This window comes from Canis lupus, chromosome 29, assembly GCF_011100685.1.
Source record: "Canis lupus familiaris isolate Mischka breed German Shepherd chromosome 29, alternate assembly UU_Cfam_GSD_1.0, whole genome shotgun sequence".
NCBI lineage: Eukaryota > Metazoa > Chordata > Mammalia > Carnivora > Canidae > Canis > Canis lupus.
In genome coordinates this window covers 18,522,320-18,547,043 of record NC_049250.1, presented here as the reverse complement: position 1 = coordinate 18,547,043, position 24,724 = coordinate 18,522,320, and the positions used below count along the sequence as shown (strand labels likewise).

The window sequence follows — 24,724 nt, the reverse complement described above, 5'->3', positions numbered from 1 at the left end:
TCTGTAATCTTCTTATTTCTTGTAACCAGGCTAATCAATAAACTTTGACATTCTTGATATTTTAGTCACCTTGTCCCACATAAAACTTTACAGAGCAATTTAATGCGGGCTGAATTCCTCTTTTCCTGATGTCTTGGAAAGTGGAAGTCTCACCAGTGGTCTCCTGTATCTTATATCCCTCAATCATCCCAGTAGAACCCATCAGTCTCATTACAGATTATGTCTTCCCGTCAGGTTCCAAATGAAGAGGGCTCTGTGGCCTTTGACTGAATGCCCTCAACTTTATAAAAGCAATAATGTTCTAGACATATCATATGCAAACTCATTTCTACATACTGTGACTCCGTAAGTAGTGCATAAGTGGTGCAATATCTGAAAAAAAGATTGAGAAAAATAGCAATCTATAGAGTAGACTCTACCTCTTAACATTAACTTGCTCACTGATGGGTTCTTTGCAGAAACTCTGAATATCACTTAAGTTTCATTGATCTTCACTGAGCTTGTCTACAATATCTTGCAGCTGCAGTATTATTTCAAGATCACAACAAAACCATAATCTCACCTATGCATTTTACCTCTCCAGTTCTAAGGGAGAAAAAAAAAAACAGATTTCTTGACCTTAAAGCTTGAAGGAACAACAAACAAATAAACAGCAAAAATATTTCCAATTTAGACCATTTTATTAAATACATAAATCCTGGAAGATGGACATACTTTTTTTTTTTTCTCCCTAGTTAAAAGCCTAAGGCAGGAGAAAATTCCAGAATGTCAGAAAAATGAGGCTCTTTTTTCTTCAATACCTGAGCACTTTAATGCAGCCCTCTCAAAAAATGAGGAAAAAACTCAAAGCATTTTAAACTGCTTAAGTATTTACATGGTAATTATCCCAGTGAGTGAGAGAAAAAGAGGAAATCCCTGTTCCTTGACAGCCTTGCACTGTGAACAATTTGCTAGCTGCCTTTGCATACATTATTCTGTCCAGACCTCTCAATTGTCTTTAGAGGTTATCTCCAGGATTGCAAGATGCAGTATCAGATTTTCTGAATATTTGCATAATTTTTCCCAAATGATACATTAGGTAATTTAGGGCACATAAAAATCCCTTTGTCAGACTTCGAAGGAAGCTGTCTTTCTATTTACTTTTGCTGTAAAGCACTGAAAAGTGTTGATATTTATGTCCTACAACTGAACATTAATTATCCAAAAGTTTCTTATCCATCAGCACCACAGTGTCTCCAATCCAGTGAGATTTAGAATTAAGTTCTGATCCTAAAAGGCCCCAAATCTAATGTCTAGTCTTCCTATATAAAACCCACATTATCTCTTATTATCTTCCAGGCTGGGTACCAGTGCCCACTCAAGAAGAGCAGTGACAATGGGTATAGTTCTTTAAATGGAGCAACCATGTTCTCCATGCTGGTCTAGTCTGCAGCTTACTGACTGACTCACTCTCTCTGAGTTCTGAGGGATCACCTGGTCACTCTAAAACTACCACCTGCCTACCATAAACTCCTGTGCAGTCAGGTACCCTGAGACAGTATTATCTGCCTTTTCTGGGCACCAAAATCTTCACCCAGTGGCCTGTTGAGGTACCTCAGCCTGCATTCCTCCAGTCCTGATTCATTGCTTATCATCGAAATTTCTACAAATCAGAGGTTACAAAGGCCTACAGACTTTACACAGGTACTATAAGTGAGTGAAGCTGGATAGACAATGTGAGGTGAACTGGAGCATAGCTGCAGGGTCTAAGGGCCTAGGGGGAAAGCTGCTACTGGGTAATCATCTGAGAATGTGGGCCCCAGTGTTATCACCTGTAGGGATTTTTCTTAAATATTTTATTTATTTATTTATGAGAGACACACAGAGAGAGGGGTGGGGGCAGAGAGAGAAGCAGGCTCTATGCAGGGAGCCCGATGTGGGACTCGATCCCGGGTCTCCAGGATCACGCCCTGGGCCAAAGGCAGGTGCTCAACCACTGAGCCACCCAGGGATCCCCATCCTGTAGGGATTTTTTTTTTTTTTTTCCCTGTAGGGATTTTTAAGATGAGACAGAAGTCCCAATATTTTATGTAAAATTAGTAACTAGTCCAGTGGTATTTTTAAATGTTAGGAAGACACAAAACAACTGGACATTGCCCACAGTCCTCCAGTTTATGACTTCTGCCCCAGCCGTGACTTAAAAAGTAAAATTCTCATTCTTACAGTCTTTTTTTTTTTTAATTCTCAGTCTTAAAAGTCAGTCTTGCAACTAGGAGAAGTGAACTGACAATATAAATTGATGTCTGAAAATTAATTATGGAAACCTCTGATTAGCACATCACTGTATTACCAAAGTAGTTCACTCTAATTAGTATTGGGAGATAGTCCTCTATGAGTCTCTCAGGTTCCTACATATCTGGTGAGCAAAGCCACTTGACAGCCTCAGTTTCAGACACTCTGTTCAGGGATGTCTGTATTGCAAACAGCCTTGGAAGAGACATATGGAGGCTCCCAGTAGAGCAATGCTAACATCCCATTATAAAACACTGTTTTCCTAAACTCAGTGTTCCTCTCTAATACGATAACCTCCTATCCTATTTGTGTCATTGTCTGAAAATTTGTGGATTGGGAGATCAGTGGAGATGATAACACTCTGGCAATTGTTGTGAGTGCCAAGTCCTTGGTCTCTGACAGCTATCTTCTGCCCACATTGATAAAACAGTGGCCAACTAACACATCAGATTGCAGATAAGGTAAAATCTCAGGTTCTCTAAAGTTCTTAACTCATACTAGTTCCACTCTGAATTCTGACTATGGTAGCCCCCTAAAATCCACAGCCTAGTATTTTCGTCCAAACTATTTACCACATTTCCCTGAATCAATACATCCCTATCTTGCTTTTGGAAGTACAAGCTTGCCTATACTCCATCAAAAGTCAGGAGCTCCCATTATTTGAAACACCCCAAATCTCTTCCTATCTCATTGTTTCTAACCATTTGAGGCTTCCGTCTTTACCTTCAGACAACAACTTAGCAATAAAATAAAATGACAAAGCGGTCAGTCCAGCTATACTACCTGGGTTTGAAAATGTGTCTTGCCTCCTACTTGCTGTGTTACTTTGGACAAGTAATTTAACCAACTCCTGACTCAGCTTCCTTATCTACGAAATGAGGATAACAACTGTAATTAACTTCGTTACTTGAGAGTTAAATAAATTTATGTATTTAATGTGCTTAGAATGGTACGTGCTATGTAGTGAGGAAACAATAAATGTAATCGATTGTTTTTTCAATCAAATACCTCTTCAATAAATTAGTTAAAGGCTCAATCTTAAATACAGGTTATTTGCAATTTACGGTCTAACTCTATTATTGGCAAGCTGAATGGTGGATGATTCAGGGTTAGGTGGGTGCTTGGCCCCTTCTCAATTCAAATCCTCAGCAGCTTGGAAACATACCATTTTCATAGGCTTCCCTTTTTGATAAAATAATCTTTTACAAATGATATGAAGGATCAAATACTAATCCCCCACAAGTCAAACTGTAAATGAACAAATATACTGTTAAAAAGAAACCCCAGGGCCATAATAGAGCCATTTAAGTAGAGACTCTCAGTCAGTAAACCAAGACTTAATACTTAATCGGACTGCAGTTTCAACTCTCCTGGACTGTGTAACCTTTAACCAGTCATCATGGGAATTTCCTGGTCAGCACTAGGAAGTTTACTGAGAGACCCCTTCTGTTCCATCTAGGAGGGCAGCCATGCCTAAAACAATGGATTCTTTGCTAACAACCCTCCTCAATTTTGCCCCCTCCCCTCCCGCCCACCTCCAGTCTCCCTACCTTTAAAAATTTTTCCTTTCCCGTTGCTCAGTGAACTCTTCTGTTCGCTACATGGGAAGCTGCATGATTCAGGAATTATTTGATAAAGCCAATTATATCTCCAAAGTTCACTCGGTTGAATCTTTGTTATTTATACTCTAAAAGTTTTTTAAATGCTAAACAACTTTCACATAAATGACCTTGTACACTCAAGATGCCTAAATACCATCACAAAAATGCTAGAAGTTTTCTTCGAAGCCCTCATCAAAGTCAATTCACCCAAATATAACTGGTCTGAAGCAATGTTTCCATTGATGTTTCCACTGTGCTATGGCATTTCTAATGGTCTCAAATAACATCCCTGCTTTTCGAAGAGGTGTCCTTTCTATTTTTCTAAGCCTGTGGCGATTAAAATAAAAATTTCAAAAGGGTAAAAGAGGAAAAGCTACAAGAATCTGATTTGATTCTCCTACCCTCCCTCCCTTCCTATTTCGAAGCAGCTAATCCCCTCTCAAACAGTACAATAGAACAGCTAGACATAAAGAAAAGGAGATAAAACTGGCCAGCCAGTGCATTGTTCTTGCTAATCTGCACCATTTACATAAGGGTTAGAAGGCTTGTTTTATCATTTAAACAGGCTTAAAAGCCTCTTTGCAAATGAGATTTAGTTCCTACAAAAGAATGAATTCTAGCTATTTGGTGAGTTTCTGCTAGACCAGCACTGGGAGCTGACTTGGCAGTAACTTAAGCTACTTCTTTGGCCACATACAGTATATGCAAAGATTGCTTCCAGCTGCCAAAACTGAAAAGTGTCAAGCTGATTAAATTCTTTCCAGGAGGTGAACAAGATGAGGAGCAGGTTAAGAGGCCAATAATATCAGATCTTAAATGATACCTGGGCAAACTTGCCTTTATGCAGGTGCTTTAAAAGTGGCTTTGAAGCTTTAGAGCCCTTATATTCATTCTTCCTTTGAAAGGGAACAGTAGGGCAGATGGCAAATGAAATTCAGGGACAGAAGACTTAAAATTTCTCACTGTGAAGCGAGGACAAGCTAAAGTCTTTGATTCATTGTTGGTCTGAGTGGCATTCGACACAAGGATAAACTGCACGACTAAGTCCCTTGCCAATGTTAGCACAAAAGATAATTGGGAGGAAATTATATTCTTAACACAGAGGAGTATACCCTTTGCATCAAAATCTTAGATCTTAAAAATGAAGATTATGTTTATATATACTATACCTATGATTTGTTTTACCTGGCACACCTTGAACAGATGTTCAGTGTGACCTTGGCCTGAGGTTCAGCAGGGTGAGTAGCACGACCTTGGTTAAATTTGCTCCCAGAAGGTACAAGGGTAGTTACTCCCTCCATTCTTAAATCATCAAGATCCTCTGTAACAACATAAACAATTGCAGAGAAAACATTAGCCCTAAAAGAATCAAGAAGAAGAGTCTATGTTTTGAGATATCCGCCAGTAGTTAAGTATATTTCCACTTTGCAGAAATACTGCTTCATGTATGAGTTATTTTTCAAAGCATTTCTAGATGTAGTTGAAGACATATGAAAAAATTTACAGGAGAAAAAATGGTGAGAGGCTGAATCCACTTAGATAGTGGGCAGGTTATCGTCTATGACTATGGAACATGGATCTGCCACCTTTCTGTAACCGTGCAAAGAAACCACACCAAAATCTCTGCTGCCATTAGCCCCAAATGGTCAGGGTTTGGTCAGCGACTGCCAGCTTCTCTATTTTTGCCTTTGTTTCCAACTCAGAGCCAATCAAAAAAAGACATAATCTTTCAAATGAATTAAAAACCATTTGTTTGTAATTAGCTTGCCTTCATAGCTTCCCCATGCAATAGCCTCTAATAAGGATCTAATAACACATCTGAAGTCTTCTCTGTTTTCACTCTTAATTTTTCCCCTTTTTTTTCAGGTGGAGAGGACAATATACTCGGAAGTCATGACCAAGATTCACTGAAGCCCCCTCCTATTTTTCCCAGGTCCTCAGTCAAGACTTAAAAAGATCTTAGTTTCCCTTGCAATTCGGTCCTGATATAATATGTACATGATCTCCTGCTTTATTCAGAGAACAAGGGCGCTGGTAAAAACTATTCCATTTTTTTGTTCTTAGTCTTAGCAAAAGAGGGACATAAAGTTTAAAAGATAAATTACAATTTTGCCAAAATAAAATCCATTATTTGAGGTTATAACCTATATAAGGAGGGAAATCACTTTTTCCCTGATAAGGCTACAGACTATCCAAACATTTTAGACCCTTCACAAAACAATCAAGAGTATTTCTGGTTTAACTGGATATTGTAACCAACAAGTGTCAAATTTTCCTGAGATTGTGATGACTTTTAGTTTAAGTCATAAATAAGATTTCTGTTATCTGAAGAAGACTTCTCAATAGACTCCTTTCACAGGCAATACCAACTAAAATTCTTTTGTCTACTTGCATATGGGCAATCTGGGCAAGCACATCGAGTTTTAACTCAATTTCATGGGAGTCATAAAAACTCACCACATTTACCTGATTGTCAAAGCTTCTTCCCCTTGTTTTTTTTTTTTTTTTTTTAATTTTGATTTCTTTATGATAGTCACACACAGAGAGAGAGAGAGAGAGAGAGAGAGAGGCAGAGACACAGGCAGAGGGAGAAGCAGGCTCCATGCACCGGGAGCCTGACATGGGATTCGATCCTGGGTCTCCAGGATCACGCCCTGGGCCAAAGGCGAGCGCTAAACCTGCTGCGCCACCCAGGGATCCCTCTTCCCCTTGTTTAAGGCAATAACCACCACTTCAAAACTTGGTGCTTTTGCTGAACTAGCTATATAGCCTTCTCTCTTGATCTTATGGTTCTGTGTTCCTCATACAACACAGACATTACTGTTATCTAAGAACACAGCACTTTTCAGCTAGCTAATTAGCCTCTATGAGATAATGTTAGTGACTCGTCCTCATGTTGCTATTTATCCCTGCAACACCTTGATATGTACTCTCTTGCCCTTACCAGAAGAAGCGAACCTTAACGATTTTCTTAGCTCAGTTAGGGAACTTGCTATCTCCCATTAATTTTTTTTGAGGACTCCCACTGAAAGTCTGGCCTAATATTATTTGTTGATAGATCATACATCAAAACTTCAAATTGGAGCAGAATATGCTATTACCTTTTTGTCTTTGGAATATAATCGTCTACATGAAATAAAATTAGTCTAGATGGCAGAATTATTGGACTTACTTGAGCTTGTCAACTACACAGAACAACACAGAGTAAATATATACACAGGCACACTTTAAAATATATATATAGAAATATACTTAGTATATTTCTATATATATATATGAGTTTGGAATGCTTTGGAAACGAAGGGGCCAATCTTGTTGGAACCCCCATCAAAAACGGACAAGATGTTTAAGAGGCTTTTATATGCACTTTTTCTTCAAAAGGACATAGTGATTATAAAAGTTGGGATTCATGAAAAAAGAAATAATATAGGAGCTAAAGAAAAAAATAATCTCTAGCAGATCATTTTGTCAAACAAATAGCATTTAACCAAGATTTTGATCCGATCTAAACTCAAAAAGATAAATCCTTAAAGAATTCAAAGAGACCATTATAAAATACCAACATCTAGTCCCTCATTTTGAAAAAAAATAAGAAGGAAAAAATGTGGTTCTAGCTTCATTTAGATAATCTCTAGTGCTCTCAAGACAGCTGCTTGGTGGCAGTAGATGGTTTTCAATGGATATTAACTAAATTTCTCTGTGAAACTACTCAGTATAGTACAGATAAATTAGTTACTACTTTAAATTTACATGGCTGCTTAAACTTTAAAAAGACAGCTGAGGGGGGATCCCTGGGTGGCTTAGCAGTTTGGCGCCTGCCTTTGTCCCAGGGCACGATCCTGGAGTCCGGGAATCGAGTCCCACATCAGGCTCCTGCCATGGAGCCTGCTTCTACCTTTGCCTGTGTCTCTGCCTCTCTCTCTCTCTCTCTCTGTCTATCATGAATAAATAAATTTAAAAAAAAAACCTTAAAAAAAAAAAGATAGCTGAGGTAATTTTTGAATCACATGGGCCTGTCACCAGAATAATTCTAGAAGAACTGTAAATGTTGGACATGGCCAGAAACCAGAGCTTTGAGGGCCCTTTGAACACCTTCTAAAGGATTTTAGATGGCTTCCACTCTCCATGAGATTTCTGTTTTAGATATTGTATGTCTATATAGTTTCAGGATGGATTGAAACATTTCTTTGTCAAAAAGTACAGTCTTTACAGTTGCTGAAAATCTGCTCAATTTTGTGGTTCTAACTTTGGGAATATCACTTTTATATCAAGTGACCCAGGCACACTCTTCACAAAAATACTATAAAAGAACTTTGGAAGGTATTACCCCTTACTCAGAAACCATATTGGTCTTACCACCTACAAACTTATGAAAAGGTGAAAAGAATCAATGACATCTTTGAAATAAAACTAACAAAACTTTCAGAAATTCTTGAACTCTTTTGACCAAAGGTACTCTTACCCACCCTTAATGCAGTATGGTCTGCTCCCTCAGGGACACGCTGTTTGCTTCCCTGTGAATTGGTAACTGGAAGGCCCAGATATTTAAAGATTTTACCTATGACACTATACTCATGCACAGAGACATCACAAAATATTATAGGTTAAGAGTGCATTCAAATAGTCCTCTTAAACAGCCTCTTCATGATATTCAACTATAAGGTTTCATCTATTGGAAGATATATCGGGGAAAAACTGCTCTTGAACCTCATTGGAAGGGATTCGATCATATATTGTTAACAACAGATACAGAAGTAAAATTCCCTGGAGTAAGCCCTTAGGTTCATTCACATTTCACAACTGAAGAAGCAATCCAGAATCAACAAAATTGGAAGACTAACCTAATAGGGGACCTCAGCCAAAGATTCTCAAGGATTCTCTAGAAGCAGTTGATCTTCACAGTAGACAGATGACCCAAGATTCCACTTTAGAATAATCCACTCACATGGTAGAGAGCTTCTGCACAAGATGCTGGATCAAAACCTCTGCCTAATTCCTATTTTGTTTTTTATCTGCTGCTTATAATCATTCTTTATTTTCTAGAGACCCCTGGTTATTGCACATGCATAATGGCCCTTTTTCTTTTATTCCTCTCTTACTAAAATTAGATCAGAGCTTAATCATTATAGCATCAATCTCAGATTATCCCAACAATAACCTTTAACCTATTAATTGCTGGATGTGGTCTTCCTCACTAGACCCTAATGATGAAAATCTAAGGGAAATTCCAATCTAGGGGAAATGAGATCAAAGGAAATTATAACCAGTGGTGTTTGCACTTGTACCTACAGGGACAAATGACCTTGAACAGATCAATGTGTGACTTTGCCAGCATCTCTCTCTTACAGAAAAGAAGAAGGACATTCCTAAGATCATGGGCCAATTATTTGCCATCTGGACTAATAGAAATACAAATATGTAAACCAGCCAATGTAAGGCTTTCATTCTAACCTCATGTCATGAATAATTCCTTTCTTCCTGGATATCTGTGAGTTCCTACCAGATACCACTTCCTTTGCAGCCAGGATAGCTAGCTAGTCTTGCTTGTCTATTATTTCATGCACTTTAAGAATAGTATTATAAAATTTCTCTGTACACAGACACTAATTCTATAAATCATTAAGTCTAGAAATTACAATTGAGACCCAAGCTCCAAAATGAGGCTACTCTTGACTATTTAAGCACATTACCTGGAGGTGTCACCAGTTCAATATTTACACAATCAATCAAAGTAGTGTTTCCAATAGTAAGAATTATACAAACAAAAGACTGTAAGGTGTTGTCATTTTAACTTCGGCAGAAGTTATAAAATTATACCACTTATAATCTAGATGGGATATAAATCAGTCTTAATTCCTTGGCAAGAGTAGTAACGGACAATTTAGATTTCTTGTTCACTAGTCATGATAGTATCTATGCTATTGTGAATACTTTTTGCTGCACGTGGCTTAATGAAATAGGTAAGTTAGAAGAGGCTAGATATCATCTAAAGAAAAAAAAAACTATTTGGCTCTGTAAGATTGATCTTTATGACCTGTGGGGATTATTCTCTTGGCCTTGGTTGGACATTCAGGTTCTTGGTTCTAAAGCATCTTAAATGGACATATTTATTCTTGTTTATGTCGCAGTGGTCATGATATCAGTCCATTTAACTTTATCAGCTTAATACTTAATCTTAATACTTAATGCAAGTTTTGAATGATTCTATGCAGCCACTTTCTTTTCAAATGATCACCATGAGGATACAACATCAAAAAGATTCAGAAGATAAAGAAGCCCTTTTGATACAATTGATTATGGGGACAAGTGAACAATCATCAAGACTGAAGGTCTGGATTTTTGGTCAACTTCCTGCAAGGGAGAGAATGTCTAAAAGAGGAGACTTACAGACTGAACATATAAACAGACAGCGGAAAGACCACATAGGACATTACTTAGAACACTACTCACAAACTCTGTTGGAATCATCCAGTGAAGCCTAAGCAGCAGTTAGCCCCAAAACTTTCAGGACTTGGTTAATAAAGGCCAGCTTTTCTCCTTTTATCCCCATTTCCAACTCAGAACCAATAAGAGAAAGTCAAATATGCTCCCTAAACCAAGAGCATAAGGCAGTCTGCTCCTAGTTACCTTGTCTCCAGGTTCCCCACACCAACAACTTCCAATCAGAACATACCTCAAACCTTCCTCCCACCTGCTCCCCCTCCTCCAACAAACAGTAGAAGCTCCATGCCAGAATACTCTTCCTACTTGGAAATTCAAAACGCATACTTCATAAGGCCTTTTGAAGACAGCCCATTCACCCCGTCCTCATCTGAGTATCATTTTCTTTTCTCTATTTCAGAGTAACTATCACAATGTGGGAGAAAAAGAGAACCCTAGAGTATGAAGCCTGCTAGAATGTACTTTCTGGTTCATTGGAGACTTCAGGATGCTGTAAGCTAAGACAACCTCAGCATCTGTGGTGGCTGTGGATAGTCCAGCACAGCTGTGATGGTGGTAGTGCAACTGGCTTTTGAAATCTTGGGAGAAGGCTTACTCTGAGAAATACTCATCCTTTCATTCCTTACCAATATCAGTTCTGCTGCAGAAAGTCAATAAGCTCCTAAAAACTAGTACTTGCCAAGCTCTAAAGAGTGATACAGCTATGAAGAATCCTACATCCTGTTTAGTCACAGAAGGATACTAATAATCTATGTTTAGTTTGCAAAGGAAAAAAGAACAACCCACAAATCTAGGTCTCCATAGCTCCATTTCCTTAACAACTTTATTATATGGAGCAGGTGTCTAGGATTAAATAATCAAAAGAAGGAAACAGAAATGCCTAAACTTTAAAAATTTTGGAAAGTTTACACAAATTGAAAGAGACAAAGAAAAACAAATTAAAGAATTTGAGGAAGTTCCTGTCCAGGAATTTTCAAAGCTGAATAAGTTAAGGGAAGAAATGCTGAGCACATTTTCTAAATATAGAAAACTTTGAATCTGAGAACATCAATGGTATCAAAGTTTCCTTCTTTTCTACCTTCCCTTTTTCCTCTCTCCCTCCCTTACTTCTTTCCTCCCTCCCTCTTTCCCTTTTGTTTGTCCTTCCCTCCTTTCTTCCTTCCTTCTTTCTTCCTTCCTTTCTTCCTTCTTTTTTCTTTTTCCCCTTTGGGCCTTTTTTAAAAATTAAATATTCTCCAAGATAGTTCCCCATCATACACAGCACAGTGGTGTAGATAAAGTCGATATAACACATACCATCTTTGGTGGTAAACAGATACAAATTCAGTCTGTTAAGGAAAGATACTAGCCAACTAGAAATTTCTTTAAAGCAATCAGGAATACATTTTTCTCCAGGGAATCTCATGATTCTTAAGACAACAGTGCTAGAGAAAGATTATGTAAAAATAATCTGATTGGAAATTTTAAAAAATATTCTTTATTTTGATACTTCAAAATCAAAATATTCAGTGAATGTTAATGTCTACTTAAGAAAGTAGGTAACTATAATATAATGTGATTTGAAACAGAAACAAAACAGATACAAATGTTTTAAATGTTATGGAAAACAAGAAAGTAATGAATTAAGGTTAAAAAAAAAAAAAAAAAGACAAAACTGCCAGATACTGTCTATTAGCACTTGGCACCATTCTATTTTAATTATGTAGAATATTTTCAGTTTTCCAACTGAAATCTGAATGATAAAGGAATGATCAGAAATCTGAATATGTTAAATAAGATGTGAGTAAACGAATATAGGCCAGAACAGGTGGTAAAGGAAGGAGGTTTTTGAGGGATGGAAGAACATGAAAACGTGCATAGATTTAAAAGTACATAGTATTTTGGGGAATGTTATGTAGCTATTTGTCTATAACCTGAGATGCTTAGTCTCAGATAATGAAGGGAGTTAAAGTGATCAAATCTGTGTTTTAAAAAGAGAACTGTAGGTATATTTATTAAAATAATTCTCTAAAGCTATGCAAAATTTTTAGAAATATTCTTTCTTTTTTAATTTAATTTATTTATTCATGAGAGACACAGAGAGAGAGGCAGAGACATAGGCGGAGGGAGAAGCAGGCTCCATGCAGGGAGCCCAATGTGGGATTTATTCCATCCTGGGACTACAGGATCACACCCTGGGCCAAAGGCAGTTGCTTAACTGCTGAGCCACCCAGGCATCCTCAGAAATATTCTTTTTGAACACAATGTTATGATCCCTATAACATAGAGATATGTAATATAATATATCTTGATAAAATATTCTTCATTGAAATGAATATATTCAACAATCATATTTAGTGAATAAGTTTATAAATGTATTATTCATAACTATAAGTGCATTTCTCATTAATATTCTCTTACATAAAAACATACAATTGTATATTCAACTAAATATCAAGGATATATTTGATATAGTTAATATTATCAATATATTATGGAACTATACCATCCAATTCTTTAGTCACTATCCACATGTTGCTATAAAGCACTTAAAATGGTTAGTTGGAATTGTGATATGCCGTAAGAGTAAACACAAGATACAGAAGACTTAATATGAAGAAAATAATACAAAATATCTAATTTATAAATTTTACATTGACTAATGTTGAAATAATAATAGTTTGGATATACACTAAATTATGCTATATCCTTTAGCTTTAAACTAAATTAATATGCCTTAAATTGATGCAAATAAGAACACAGTCATTGAATATATGTGAGAATACTATGCATGAGAATAATATAATTATATTCACCAACTCTATTCAAAAGATTACTTTCATTACTTGCTATCCTGCTAACTGGCTTCATTTTTTCTTATAGCCCTTATCACTATCTGAATATATATATGTACCTGAATATATACACATATATACACACACACACATATACATAGACAACATACATACACCACTGCAATTATTCATTTATTCTAAAAAAATTGTTTCTGGAGCAGCCCTGGTGGCTCAGTGGTTTAGTGCCGCCTTCAGCCCAGGGCCTGATCCTGGGGACCAGGGATCGAGTCCCACATCGGGCTCCCTGAATGGAGCCTGCTTCTCCCTCTGCCTGTGTCTCTGCCTCTCTCTCTGTCTCTCTCTGTCTCACTCTCTCTTTTTCTCTGTGTCTCTCATGAATAAATAAAATCCTACAAACAATAAAATAAAAAATTTGTTTCTTTTCTGATTCCTCAAGATAGGAATTAAACCTTTCTCATTTACTATCATAATCTCAGTGTTTTAGAAGTATGTCTAGCCCAGAATATTCATTGCTATTTGCTGACTATAGGACTTTTTTTTTTTTTTTTTTTTTAAAAAGGATAGCCCTGAGTTCCTGTGAGACTTTACTAAAAGCATTTATCAGACACCAGTCTTAAGGGAAGACTCAGGACAATTTGATAAATTTGGTTAATTGATTATTTGACAAACTGATCTTCTAGGTGAAATTGGCTTTTCGAAAACTGTTGATTTTTTTAAAATATTTTATTTATTTATTAATGAGAGACACACACACAGAGAGGTAGAGACACAGGCAGAGAGAAGCAGGCTCCATGTAGGGCACCCAATGTGGGACTCAATCCTGGGATCCTGCCCTAGGCCAAAGGCAGGCGCTCAAGTGCTGAGCCACCCAGGCGTCCCATGAAAACTGGTTTTTGAATACATGTGTTGTACTTGCCTACACCCCTTTGGAAAAGTACAAACTGCAAACAGATGAGGCAGGAAGATCTGTCTATCACAGTAGTGCCTGTATAAGCGCCTGAGGGCTTGGAGTGAGGAAGTCATAATAAGAAGCAAGAGAAACGTGTTAGAAGGTCATTTCCGAGAAAGACTCAGTAGGTTTTGTGATTGAAATCCTAGTAGGTTTCTCCACATTACATTTTTGGGGAATATAGGAAAAGAGAATATCTTTAGTTTGGCATGTGCTGTGATGGAGCTGTCTTTAAGATATCCATCCAGATGTTTGGTAGACAGAAGGACAAGTCTAGGGCTAGGAAGAGGTGTGGATTGAAGCTATAGACCACATGGCAAGAGAAGCTGATAAAATTATCAGCCTAACAGTTAAAATCAAGCAGGGACAATTCTTATGTTAACTTTCTCTACCAGTGAAATGATACATTATGTTAATATTATATTTAAAAAAAGAGAGAGTGCCATGCTTATTTTTTTCATAGAAGAAAGCACAAAGCAGTAGTTTATTTTTCAAGGTAGTCTATAAAATTTTGCTGCATCCTTTGACTCACAGGGACACTACTGAAAAAAATGAACTAATTTATGACTAAAGACTGTAAGCACTTTATCTTTATACAATCTAAATAACCAAGAATTAATCAAGCAAAGAATTGTTTTGATTTAATTTAAGGAAATAACAGCTGCCTACATGAAATAATCTCAGGACTTTCATTTCATTCAAGTGTAATCCATGAAATAATTTACAGCTGCTTGAACTAGACAATGTGGGATATGAGTGAATTTTCACATCTGGTTCTGGGAACTTTATAACAAAAATTAAAAGCTTTCCAAACATAAGTCCCTCACAGTGATTCAGTGAAGGGTTACATAAGAATTATATGGCAGTTTTTTCCTGCAATGCAATTGGTTTGTTGATTTACGTTGATAGTACTGATTTGGTCAAATATTTTAAGCAGATGTTATATATTCTGAATGAATTATTAAAAATAAAACAAATGTTAAGAAAATATATAGGAAATTAGACAAGTTTAAATAAAAATATTTATGAAAACTTTTTTGTTATGCGAAACAGCTATATTTCCTTAGAAGGGGAAAGAAAGAACAGAGAGCAAAACATTATTCAATTTGCTGGGACGAATTCTGGTTGAAAGGTAGAAGAAAAATGTTAAGGCCATGTTTCTATTGGTTCTCTTTCTACAATCATGCCTGAAATATGAGCTCAGCATTCTTTCTCAGTACATCAGAATAGTACAGTTTAACCAAATCTGTAAATAGTAAGAACAAAGAGATAGATATCAGAAATTATAGGCTGTAATTTTTTAGAATGACCTTATTTGAAAATTTTTAAGTTAGAATTGCATTTGAAAAAAAAAAAAAGTATCGTGGAATTTAAGTGCTTTGCTAGTTTTCCTCTTTAATAACACAACAGAGAGCAGGTTACAGAATATTTACTTTCCTTGACCACATGAGATCAATAAACAAAGAAAGTGATTAGACTAGTAAGTTAGGGAAATGTTTACAAAAACTTCAGTTTACATATATTCTGTATCTTCTACTATCAAACTGAAAGGAGTAAGAAACTTCCTGAGATATCTTTGCTCGCTACCAGTTCCTGTTTAATTTCTTTGACCTTCAAAAGCCAAACACATCACTGACCACAAACATTTGTAAAAATTTAGGCTAGAATTTGTTCACTTAGATTGCAAATGAATCACAAGACTTGTGCTAATTGAACCCATCATGATGTAAATTGTGAAGGCTTTTCTGTTAGTCAGAAAAATTAAGACATCTGGGAGTGGTTTTCTCTTTCCAGTCTGCAAGAAAAATACTACTGCTTCTAGCAAATTCAAATCCAGACACTACCCAAAGTCTGGTTTCTGCATCAGTATATCTTTATTTTTCTTAATTTTCACCCACCACAAATCAAGAGATTATATTGTGTAAACAAAACAAAACAAAAATTTGACTTTTCCCGGAATCTCTTGTCACCCTTGGAAGGTTTTACAGATAAAGACTGTGAACAATTCTTTTCCCTAAAACTAACTGAAATTCCAGGCATGGGGACTCGTGTCAGGTCAAGTTATATAAGCTCACTGGCCTAATGTAAGTGAAGGCCCAGTCACAGCCCTTGAATTGAAGTGAGGGCCCATTGTGAACAACGATGAACTAGAAACTGTGTCAGAGGAGGAGCATCGGGGACTGGATTTGGGGGATAGTAGTGGGAGGCTCAAACAGGAGATCAGCAAAATGCTTAGAAGTAGAGATGTTCAGGTATACAACTGGAAAACAGAAAGTGAGGCAAGCCAGGCAAAGTGTACATAGAGTGTACACACAGGCAAGGCAAAGATGGTATCAAAAGACTGGGATTAAGTCAATGATTAATTTCCATAAGGTGATGAGTAAGAAGGAATTTTTTCAAACGTAAAAATCACCACGAAATCTTGCAAAAGCCGATCATCTTAACTACTGTTTAAAAGTGTATTTATTCCATTTTAATTTTCCTGGGATGTGTCTCTGGCTAATGCACTCATGTAATTAATATCTCTCGATAGTGAGAAGGCACTTCTCATCCCAATGGTTTAGTTATGGAATGACTGCTGGCTGTATCAGCATCATTATGTTATAGCAAACATTATTTCAGTCACTACGGGTGATACAACATGCAAACATCGACTCTTTTTGTTTTTAAACTAATTGTTAACCCTATTTAAAATAATTTTTAGGGATCCCTGGGTGGCGCAGCGGTTTGGCGCCTGCCTTTGGCCCAGGGCGCGATCCTGGAGACCCGGGATCGAGTCCCACGTCGGGCTCCCTGCATGGAGCCTGCTTCTCCCTCTGCCTGTGTCTCTGCCTCTCTCTCTCTGTGTGTGTGTGTGACTATCATAAATAAAATTTAAAAAAAAATAATAATAATAATTTTTATGTTCCTATAGGCTCTATGTTAAATAAATAAGATCCTATGTTGAAAAGTCCCTATGTGAACTGTACTAGTTTGTTGATTGCTAATGAACTTTTGACCATCAGACTAATATATGTACCCTGCACCATATTTGACGATATTTTGATTTTTGATCCAGACCATAATTATTAATTGGCTCATTTTGATGAGTGCTTCTGTATTGATTATATAATTTGCTAACTCAAAATAAGTTCCTTGGAGAGAGTATGATAAATTCATACACTAATTGCTACAGTCCCAAGACTAGCAGTTAACTTTTCTGTGTCCATGCTCTAAACTTATCTTAAGTAGGGTTGACTCTACCTGAAGTCACTTTACTGAATAAACATGGTGCAAATACACAAAAAGCAAATTACTGTGATATTCGTGATTGAACTCAAGATTCATTGTTAATTTACTTTTTCCTTGGATTTCAAGTGTACATGTCTTAGGTGGTTGATATCTTCCACACTACCCTCCTTTCCTTTCTTTTCTTGTATTCTGTCTTTATTTTTACTTAAGTCTTCAGCTTTGATAGTATTCCTCCTTCCTAGATCCTTGGCATTATAGACTTTTGCTCCAACAGTCCTCCATTGTAAATCCTTTGTACTTTGTTTCACTCCCTCCTTCTCTCAACTTTGTACTGTTAATACTGAGATTTCTCATCTCATCGTGTGATATTCTCAATTAGGTAAATTTTAACCACCAAATGCACATTTAAAAAGCTTTTAAAAGTCAGACAAAAAATATTTCATTATGCTTGTCACATTTGTTGAAATTCTAAATCCAATATGGTTAATCCAAAAACAGCACTAAGTAGCATAGCTACTCCCTCTCTTCCTGTCCCCTCCAAACTCCCTTTTCCCCTTTCATACTCAGTCCTTTGGGATAAATTTTAAAAGAATCAAATTTTAGGAAAATAAAAAAGAAAATCGTGGCTGGCCATATACTAAAATTGCTACTGATGTATTTTGGCTGTGGTTGCCAACTCATTCTCCCTTGTGGTGTGCCACAGGCAAGAAGCAGGCACAGGACATACCTTTCCCATCACTGAGATGGGAGCCACATGCCACAAGATGTTGCCACCCTGTCTGACACACTGTAAATTCTCTTTCCATTCTGTGCTGCTTTCTTGGAATTTACATGCTGTTCTCATCCTTTACACTTCAAGCCACAAAACACTGCTATCCCAAATGAAATTTTACAAGACCATTTCAACTTTGTTCCATTTTCTTGGATAGCTGCCTCTATGGAACTATTCTTTAATAACATGCATGTCATGCAGCATGATATCACCTAAGACTCATCTCACATCCTACATTATATAAATGTTTTGAGTTTACTAAAAATGGATATTTCAAGATAAGAAAAAATATAAAAACCAAAAAATGTACGAATTGGCTATTCAATGTACTTCTTCAATAGCAACCCCAGTCTCTTTCTGTGCCTTGAGCAATCCAGGAATGTTAATGTCTTCAGGTCTCCAGACTTACTGTGCTCCCTACCTGGGGTGCCCTTTCCCTAGATATAGCCATACTGCTCTGCTCAAATACTGACCTCTAATAAGGGATTCCCTTGACTATTTATCTAAGAGAGCATCATCTATCATTCTTTATCCTTTTTATCCTTCCTTATTGCCAGAATATCTGTTACATTCTGTAAGTACATTTTATAATTATTTCATCATTTAATTCTCCACTAACACATTTCCAGAAGGGTAGAGACTGTCTCACATTTCCTATACAGTCCCTGGAATGTAACAAATCCTCAAAGATATATAATGAATGAATGAATGAATGAATGAATGAATTATCCCAACACCTGATATACATGGCATTGTTATTCCATTTCATTGGTAAGTAAGATATAGTATAGATAAGGTCCCTTAGAAAATGTGAAGCAGGGATGCCTGGGTGACTCAGTGGTTGAGCATCTGCCTTTGGCTCAGCGCATGATTCCCACATCAGGCTTCCTGCATGAAGCCTGTTTCTCCCTCTGCCTCTGTCTCTACCTCTCTCTCTCTGTGTCTCTCATGAATAAATAAATAAAATCTTAAAAAAAAAAAGGAAAGAAAATGTGAAGCACTTCTTTGGGCACATGGTATCGATTGGAAGAGATAAAAGCTTGATTGGATTGACTTCAGAGGTGAGAGTCAGCTTTTATATACACAAATAAACACCTACAACCAATGATTTCTCAAATTAGTGCTCACATAAATTATTATTAAGGTAGTATCCATGTTTCAGTAAACTTCTATCAAGTTAATTCCATGTATGATACTATTCTCCAATGTCAAATATTTAAAGGAAAACTATCATTTATTTGTTCAATGTCTATAATGCTTTAATCACTCTTTCAGGTGCTTTCAGATGTTACACTTTATTTTGCCCACACAATGATCCACAACATAAGGCAATGCAACCATGGGTAATTTATCCCTCCTCCTCTCACTACAAGAAGATATCAGACAATGTCTGAAGACATTTTCTTGTTGTCATAACTGAGGAGGCGGCACGGGCAGTAGATACTACTGAGATCTAGTGGGTAGAAGCCAGCCTCTCACAACAAAGAATGTCAATAACATCCAAAAAGTCAATATTTAGTGCTAAGGTTGAGAACCCCTGCTCTAAGGCTTGTTTTATCCTCTTATGCAGGTACCTTATATGAATAAAATGGATAGGATAAGAAAACCAAGCATTGTCAGGAGATTAAGCAGTCTTTGGAGTTTAAAGTATAGGCCAAACAATAGTGTAGGCCAAGTTAAGCCTATGGATTCTGACATTGGAGTTAGATTTTGTTTGATCAGGTCACACAGTTGATGTGTTGTGAACACTAAGGTGATGTTTTCTCAGCCATAGCACAATACTCTATTCATACTACATTATATACTTATACTACGTAACAGGATACTCTATTTGTACTACATACTACATTACATACATACTGATTAACTTGATGCTACACAAAGATGACTTAGTCTGTTGGTGCTACTCTGCTTTTACCTTAACACCAATCGTACCAACGTATCTGATCATACACCCTCACTTCAAATGATTCCTAACTAATGGATATTGTTCCTGAAAATTTCATGCGGCTATGGAAGAGACCGTCTCTTGACTGTCTATCTTGACTAAATTGCATTTTGAACTGCAAAACTTCCCCCAAACCGCTTTTAAACATTTTGGATCTTTTGCCAGTTTTTCTTCCCTAAGGCTGCTCCAGATTTCATATTCCATCTGTTTTGATTCTCCCACCATTCCTAACTTACAGCCTCATCCACAGTCCTTGAGCACAACTGAACTCACTCTCACTTTGTATCCCCACTCAACACGATGATTAATAAAACAAAGATGTCACCTTGAGGTTCATCATCCTTATGAAATGGTTTCTGTCATGAAATCATTTATTACAATGTCTTTTAGTATTACAAAAGCCCCAAGCTTATGGCTGTATCATTCATCAACCTACCACTCTGCTGTATGAACAATGGAAAAAATACATATGTTCTGGTCCCTTCTCCACTCACAACACTGATTTCTTTGCCCTTCAAGAGCATGACCCATGAGAAAGAAAATAAGAAAAGTTACATCAAGGATAATATGCTGAGCACATCTGTGTCAGGATGACTCTAAGATGATCCCTGCATTCCAGTACTCATGCCCTTGTAGACCTCTTCTATTGATGTATGGCTAACTATAGTGACTTATCTTCTAAATAATAGAATGAAGCCAAGTTGATTGGATATCACTAGCATGATGAGGTTTTTGTTTTTTTTTAAATGTGACTTGCTAGCACATTTTCTCTATTGTTGGTTTTTTTGTTTTTATTTTTTGGCTTGCACACTTTGCTGAAGTATGTTGCCCTGTTGTGAAGGCCCACATGACAAGGAACAGAGGTGGCTTCTGGCCAACACCCAGGAACTGAGGTCCTCAGTCTGAAACCCTTGAGCTGAATTCTCCCCACAACCCTTTGAGCTTGAAGGAAGGCCCTTACCCAGTTGAGCATCAGTAGAGACGCCAGGAGCCCTGACTGTTGCCTTCTTTACAACCTTGTAAAAAAACCCTAAAATGGAAGACATAGCTGAGCTGGGCCTAGATGCTTGACCCAAAGAAACTGTGAGATAATAAATGTTCATTGTTTTAAGATGTTAAGTATATGGCAATCTGTTACAAAGCTATAGATAACAAATACAACATTCAAGCAATTTTTCTTTTCTCCAGATTATTTAGAATAAAATTCTTAGTGAAGTCTGAAAGAATTACTTTAGTGGGTAGTTTTATATTAAATAACCTGACTTGCAGATTATTTGAACTTACCCAAATATATAAAAGACAAACAATTAAGATTTCAAATCGCCTTATTTTAAGACATGTGGTCATTCAAATAATTCCTTACCCAAATATATAAAAGACAAACAATTAGGATTTCAAATCGCCTTATTTTAAGACATGTGGTCATTCAAATAATTCCTTGAAGTTTTTTTCCAGTTTCAAAATAGCAAGTAAAATTATGAATTAAAGGAGAATAGTTATCATAATTAAACATTTGGCCAAATTTATGATACATATAACTAAGTTGTGTGTAGAGTATTTTATATACAGTTTATAGCATATTGGAGTTCTGCCTATAATTATTTTATATAATACTTTCACCCACAGTTAGTATTATCATGATGTAATTTTGTCATTTTAAATTATTATAAAATTTTGTAGTGATTGGATTTTCCCTTTGTAGTTGTAGTGCTGATTATAGCTATGATTTGATACTGTATCTTAAACTCAAACCAAAATTATAACATCATTTGAGTAGGAAAAATATGATCTACTTTGTGAGTTTCAGACCTAATATGTGGTTTTCATGAATACATTTTGACAAAAAAATGGAGTCAGCCTGTAGCAGCTTTTCATAGGGGTACACACATACATGCAGACAGACACAGACACATATAGACATGCATCCAGGCACACAAATTTACCCATACTCATACAGACACACACACACCTATACTCATGTACATATGCACATACAGATACACACATACACACTTATGCACAGACACACACATACACAAACACTGCTGGAGGACTAAAGCATCACATGACCCATTATGTTCCACACAGTCCTAGCTCAGGATCTCCAGATGGACTATTGCCATGGCTTAGATAAAGCCAGGGCCAGAGGAAAACTCAGCCAACATTTCTGTGTTTCATCTTTCGGAACTTTTGAAATTAAAGCACTTTTTCATATAAAACACATTGAAAATATTTCCAGATCCAACTTTAATGTATTGGTGTTCCCACATTCACACAAATATTTATATATTTCTAAGTCTATGGATCACTATTTCCTAACACACTCTACTCCAGGAGGTTTGGTTTATTCACAGCCTCCGAAGCACATGCAGATTCCTCCAGAACAAGTCAGATGGGTAAAAAATGTAGCATTCTTTATTTTTTGTAAGTGATCTAAAAATGATCCATTCTTTTTCACAGGGGGCAAATAAAACTAAACAAACAATAATAAAACTCCCTAAATTTGCCTTTTAAATGTATCTTAACCTCCTCTGGTTTACCTTTCTTTTTCAATAAGTGTAGTTTTTTTTTTGTTTTGTTTTGTTTTGTTTTAGTTTAGATATAGTCAAATTTAGGTCCAAATTCCCAATAAAGAACTTTTCTTTTCTTCTTTCTAGTTTCACTTTTCTTCCTTAGGTCCAAATTCCCAAAAAAGAACTTTTCTTTTCTTCTTTCTAGTTTCACTTTTCTCCCTTGGCAACTAAGGTGGCACCTAGATATGAAGGGAAGGGTATGTGTCCTCAAGACAATGGCCAGCAGGCAGCCACTGTTTATGTGGACCCCAATGCCCTCCTCTGTGTTCCTTCTGGACACTGAGAAGACTGTGCATATGCAGCCTGGAGCCTGGGCATGGCTTGTCCTTAGCATGGTTAGGAGTCTGGCCATCATCCTTCCACCACTGATTCAGCTCCACCTCCATTCTGGGATCCTATGATTCCCATCTCCAGCCACCCCCTGGACCCAGCCTAGGCTGGGACATTGCATCTCTGCTGTGGGGTCCCCTTGCCTTCACTGTGGTGGTCTCATAACTCTAAACTCTCAGCTATCCTAGGTGTCCCTCACAAAGTCTGTAAAAGCTGCTGGGGCCTCTTCCTCTTGACACAGACCTCAGGAAGAACTGGAAGTGCCCTCCTAAGCCATCTTCCTAGTCCTCTTCTCCTTTCTGTTCTACACCACAAGCTACATAAACATAGAATGGAAATCAACAGCCGAAGAGCTTTCAGATTTTATATCAACCAGTCTAAGGTTTTCGAGTAAAGATTCTGTCACCTTTCTCCCCATTCTTAATCCATCTGGATGTTTCTATGAACTATACAACTGGGATGTCTTTTTTTTTTTTTTTTTTAAAGATTTTGTTTATTCGAGTGAGAGAGACTGAGAGAAAGAGAGAGAGAGAGAAAGCACAGGGAAAAGATAAGAGAAAGAGGGAGAAGCAGGCTCCCCACTGAGTAGGGAGCCCCAGGCAGGGCTCTATCCTAGCACTCTGGGATCCTGACCTGAGCTGAAGGCAGACGCTCAACTGACTGAGCCACCCAGGTGCCCCCACAACTGGGATTTCCATCCTGAGAGGTAAATCAGGATATTTTTCTCTGATCTCATACATTAGTCTATCTTCCAGGATTGTATGAGATTTCCTCTTTCATTCTGTCAGCTGGGTACTTTATCTACATTTCATTTTCCACTGTGAATATGATCCATGATTAAATCTCTGAGGAGCTTTGCTTTAGAGATGCATAGGGAGACCTTTTAGACTGTAGAAAATATCTTTCTCACCCAACAGGTCATGCTTTAAGATGACTCTATCCCTTTACTCTCAGGGGAGTTAGCTTTGAAAGATAAAGCTAAGTAGGAAATTATCTTTCTTTTAGGCAATAACTCTTTTCCATGAGGTGACAACTTCACTGTGGTCAAAGGCAGCAGGAAAATTTAAAAATAATTCGAAAAAATTTTAAATGGGGGGGAACCTGGGTGGCTCAGTGGGTTAAGTGTCTGACTCATGATTTTAGCTCAGGTCATGGTCTGAGGGGTGTGATATTGAGGCCCATGTTGGGTTCTACACTGGGCGTGGAGCCTACTTAGGATTCTCTCTCTCCTTCTCCTTCTGCTCCTGCCCCCACTCACATACTCTCTTTCTCTCTAAAAAAAAAAAAAAATATATATATATATATATATATTTGGGATCTCAGGACCGCCTGAGATCCCAAGGTACTTTACCTTAGACCTAGTAGTTCTTCAATTTCTTTTTACCAAAATAAATGCACCTGAACTGAATTGACAGTTAAGAACAAGAACAATTACAGAAATATTGGTTCTACCTTTCTTGTAAAAAGCTCATTATATATAAATATATATATATATATATATTTTTTTTTTAGTTTGATTCAATGGCAAAATACTATCCCTATTGTTCATGAAACTTTGTTCTTACATACCTTGTTTATCATAGGCCATATGTCCTCACTCAAATTTTTGTCTTATCTACAAACTTCTCTCATGATTTCTCTAGCAATAAAAAGCCATCCACTCCTTCCAGTTTAGCTCAAATGTTACTTCCTCTGTGTAGCTTTCTCATCACCCTAGTTCACAGTCACAGTTTATTTCCATTGAACTTCAATGACGTATTACCTCTGATATTTGAAACTTAATATATTGCTCTGTAACTTTAATTTCTAATAT

General features: G+C 36.9%; 1 protein-coding gene across 1 annotated transcript in view; it reads right to left on the bottom strand.

The window, feature by feature from the left end:
• The window catches only part of C29H8orf34 (chromosome 29 C8orf34 homolog), a 387,205-nt gene that overhangs the window by 135,425 nt on the left and 227,056 nt on the right, over positions 1-24,724 (bottom strand). Inside the window, 1 exon segment of the mRNA NM_001195666.1 lies at positions 5,058-5,193. Coding sequence (NP_001182595.1) covers positions 5,058-5,193 — 136 coding nt within the window.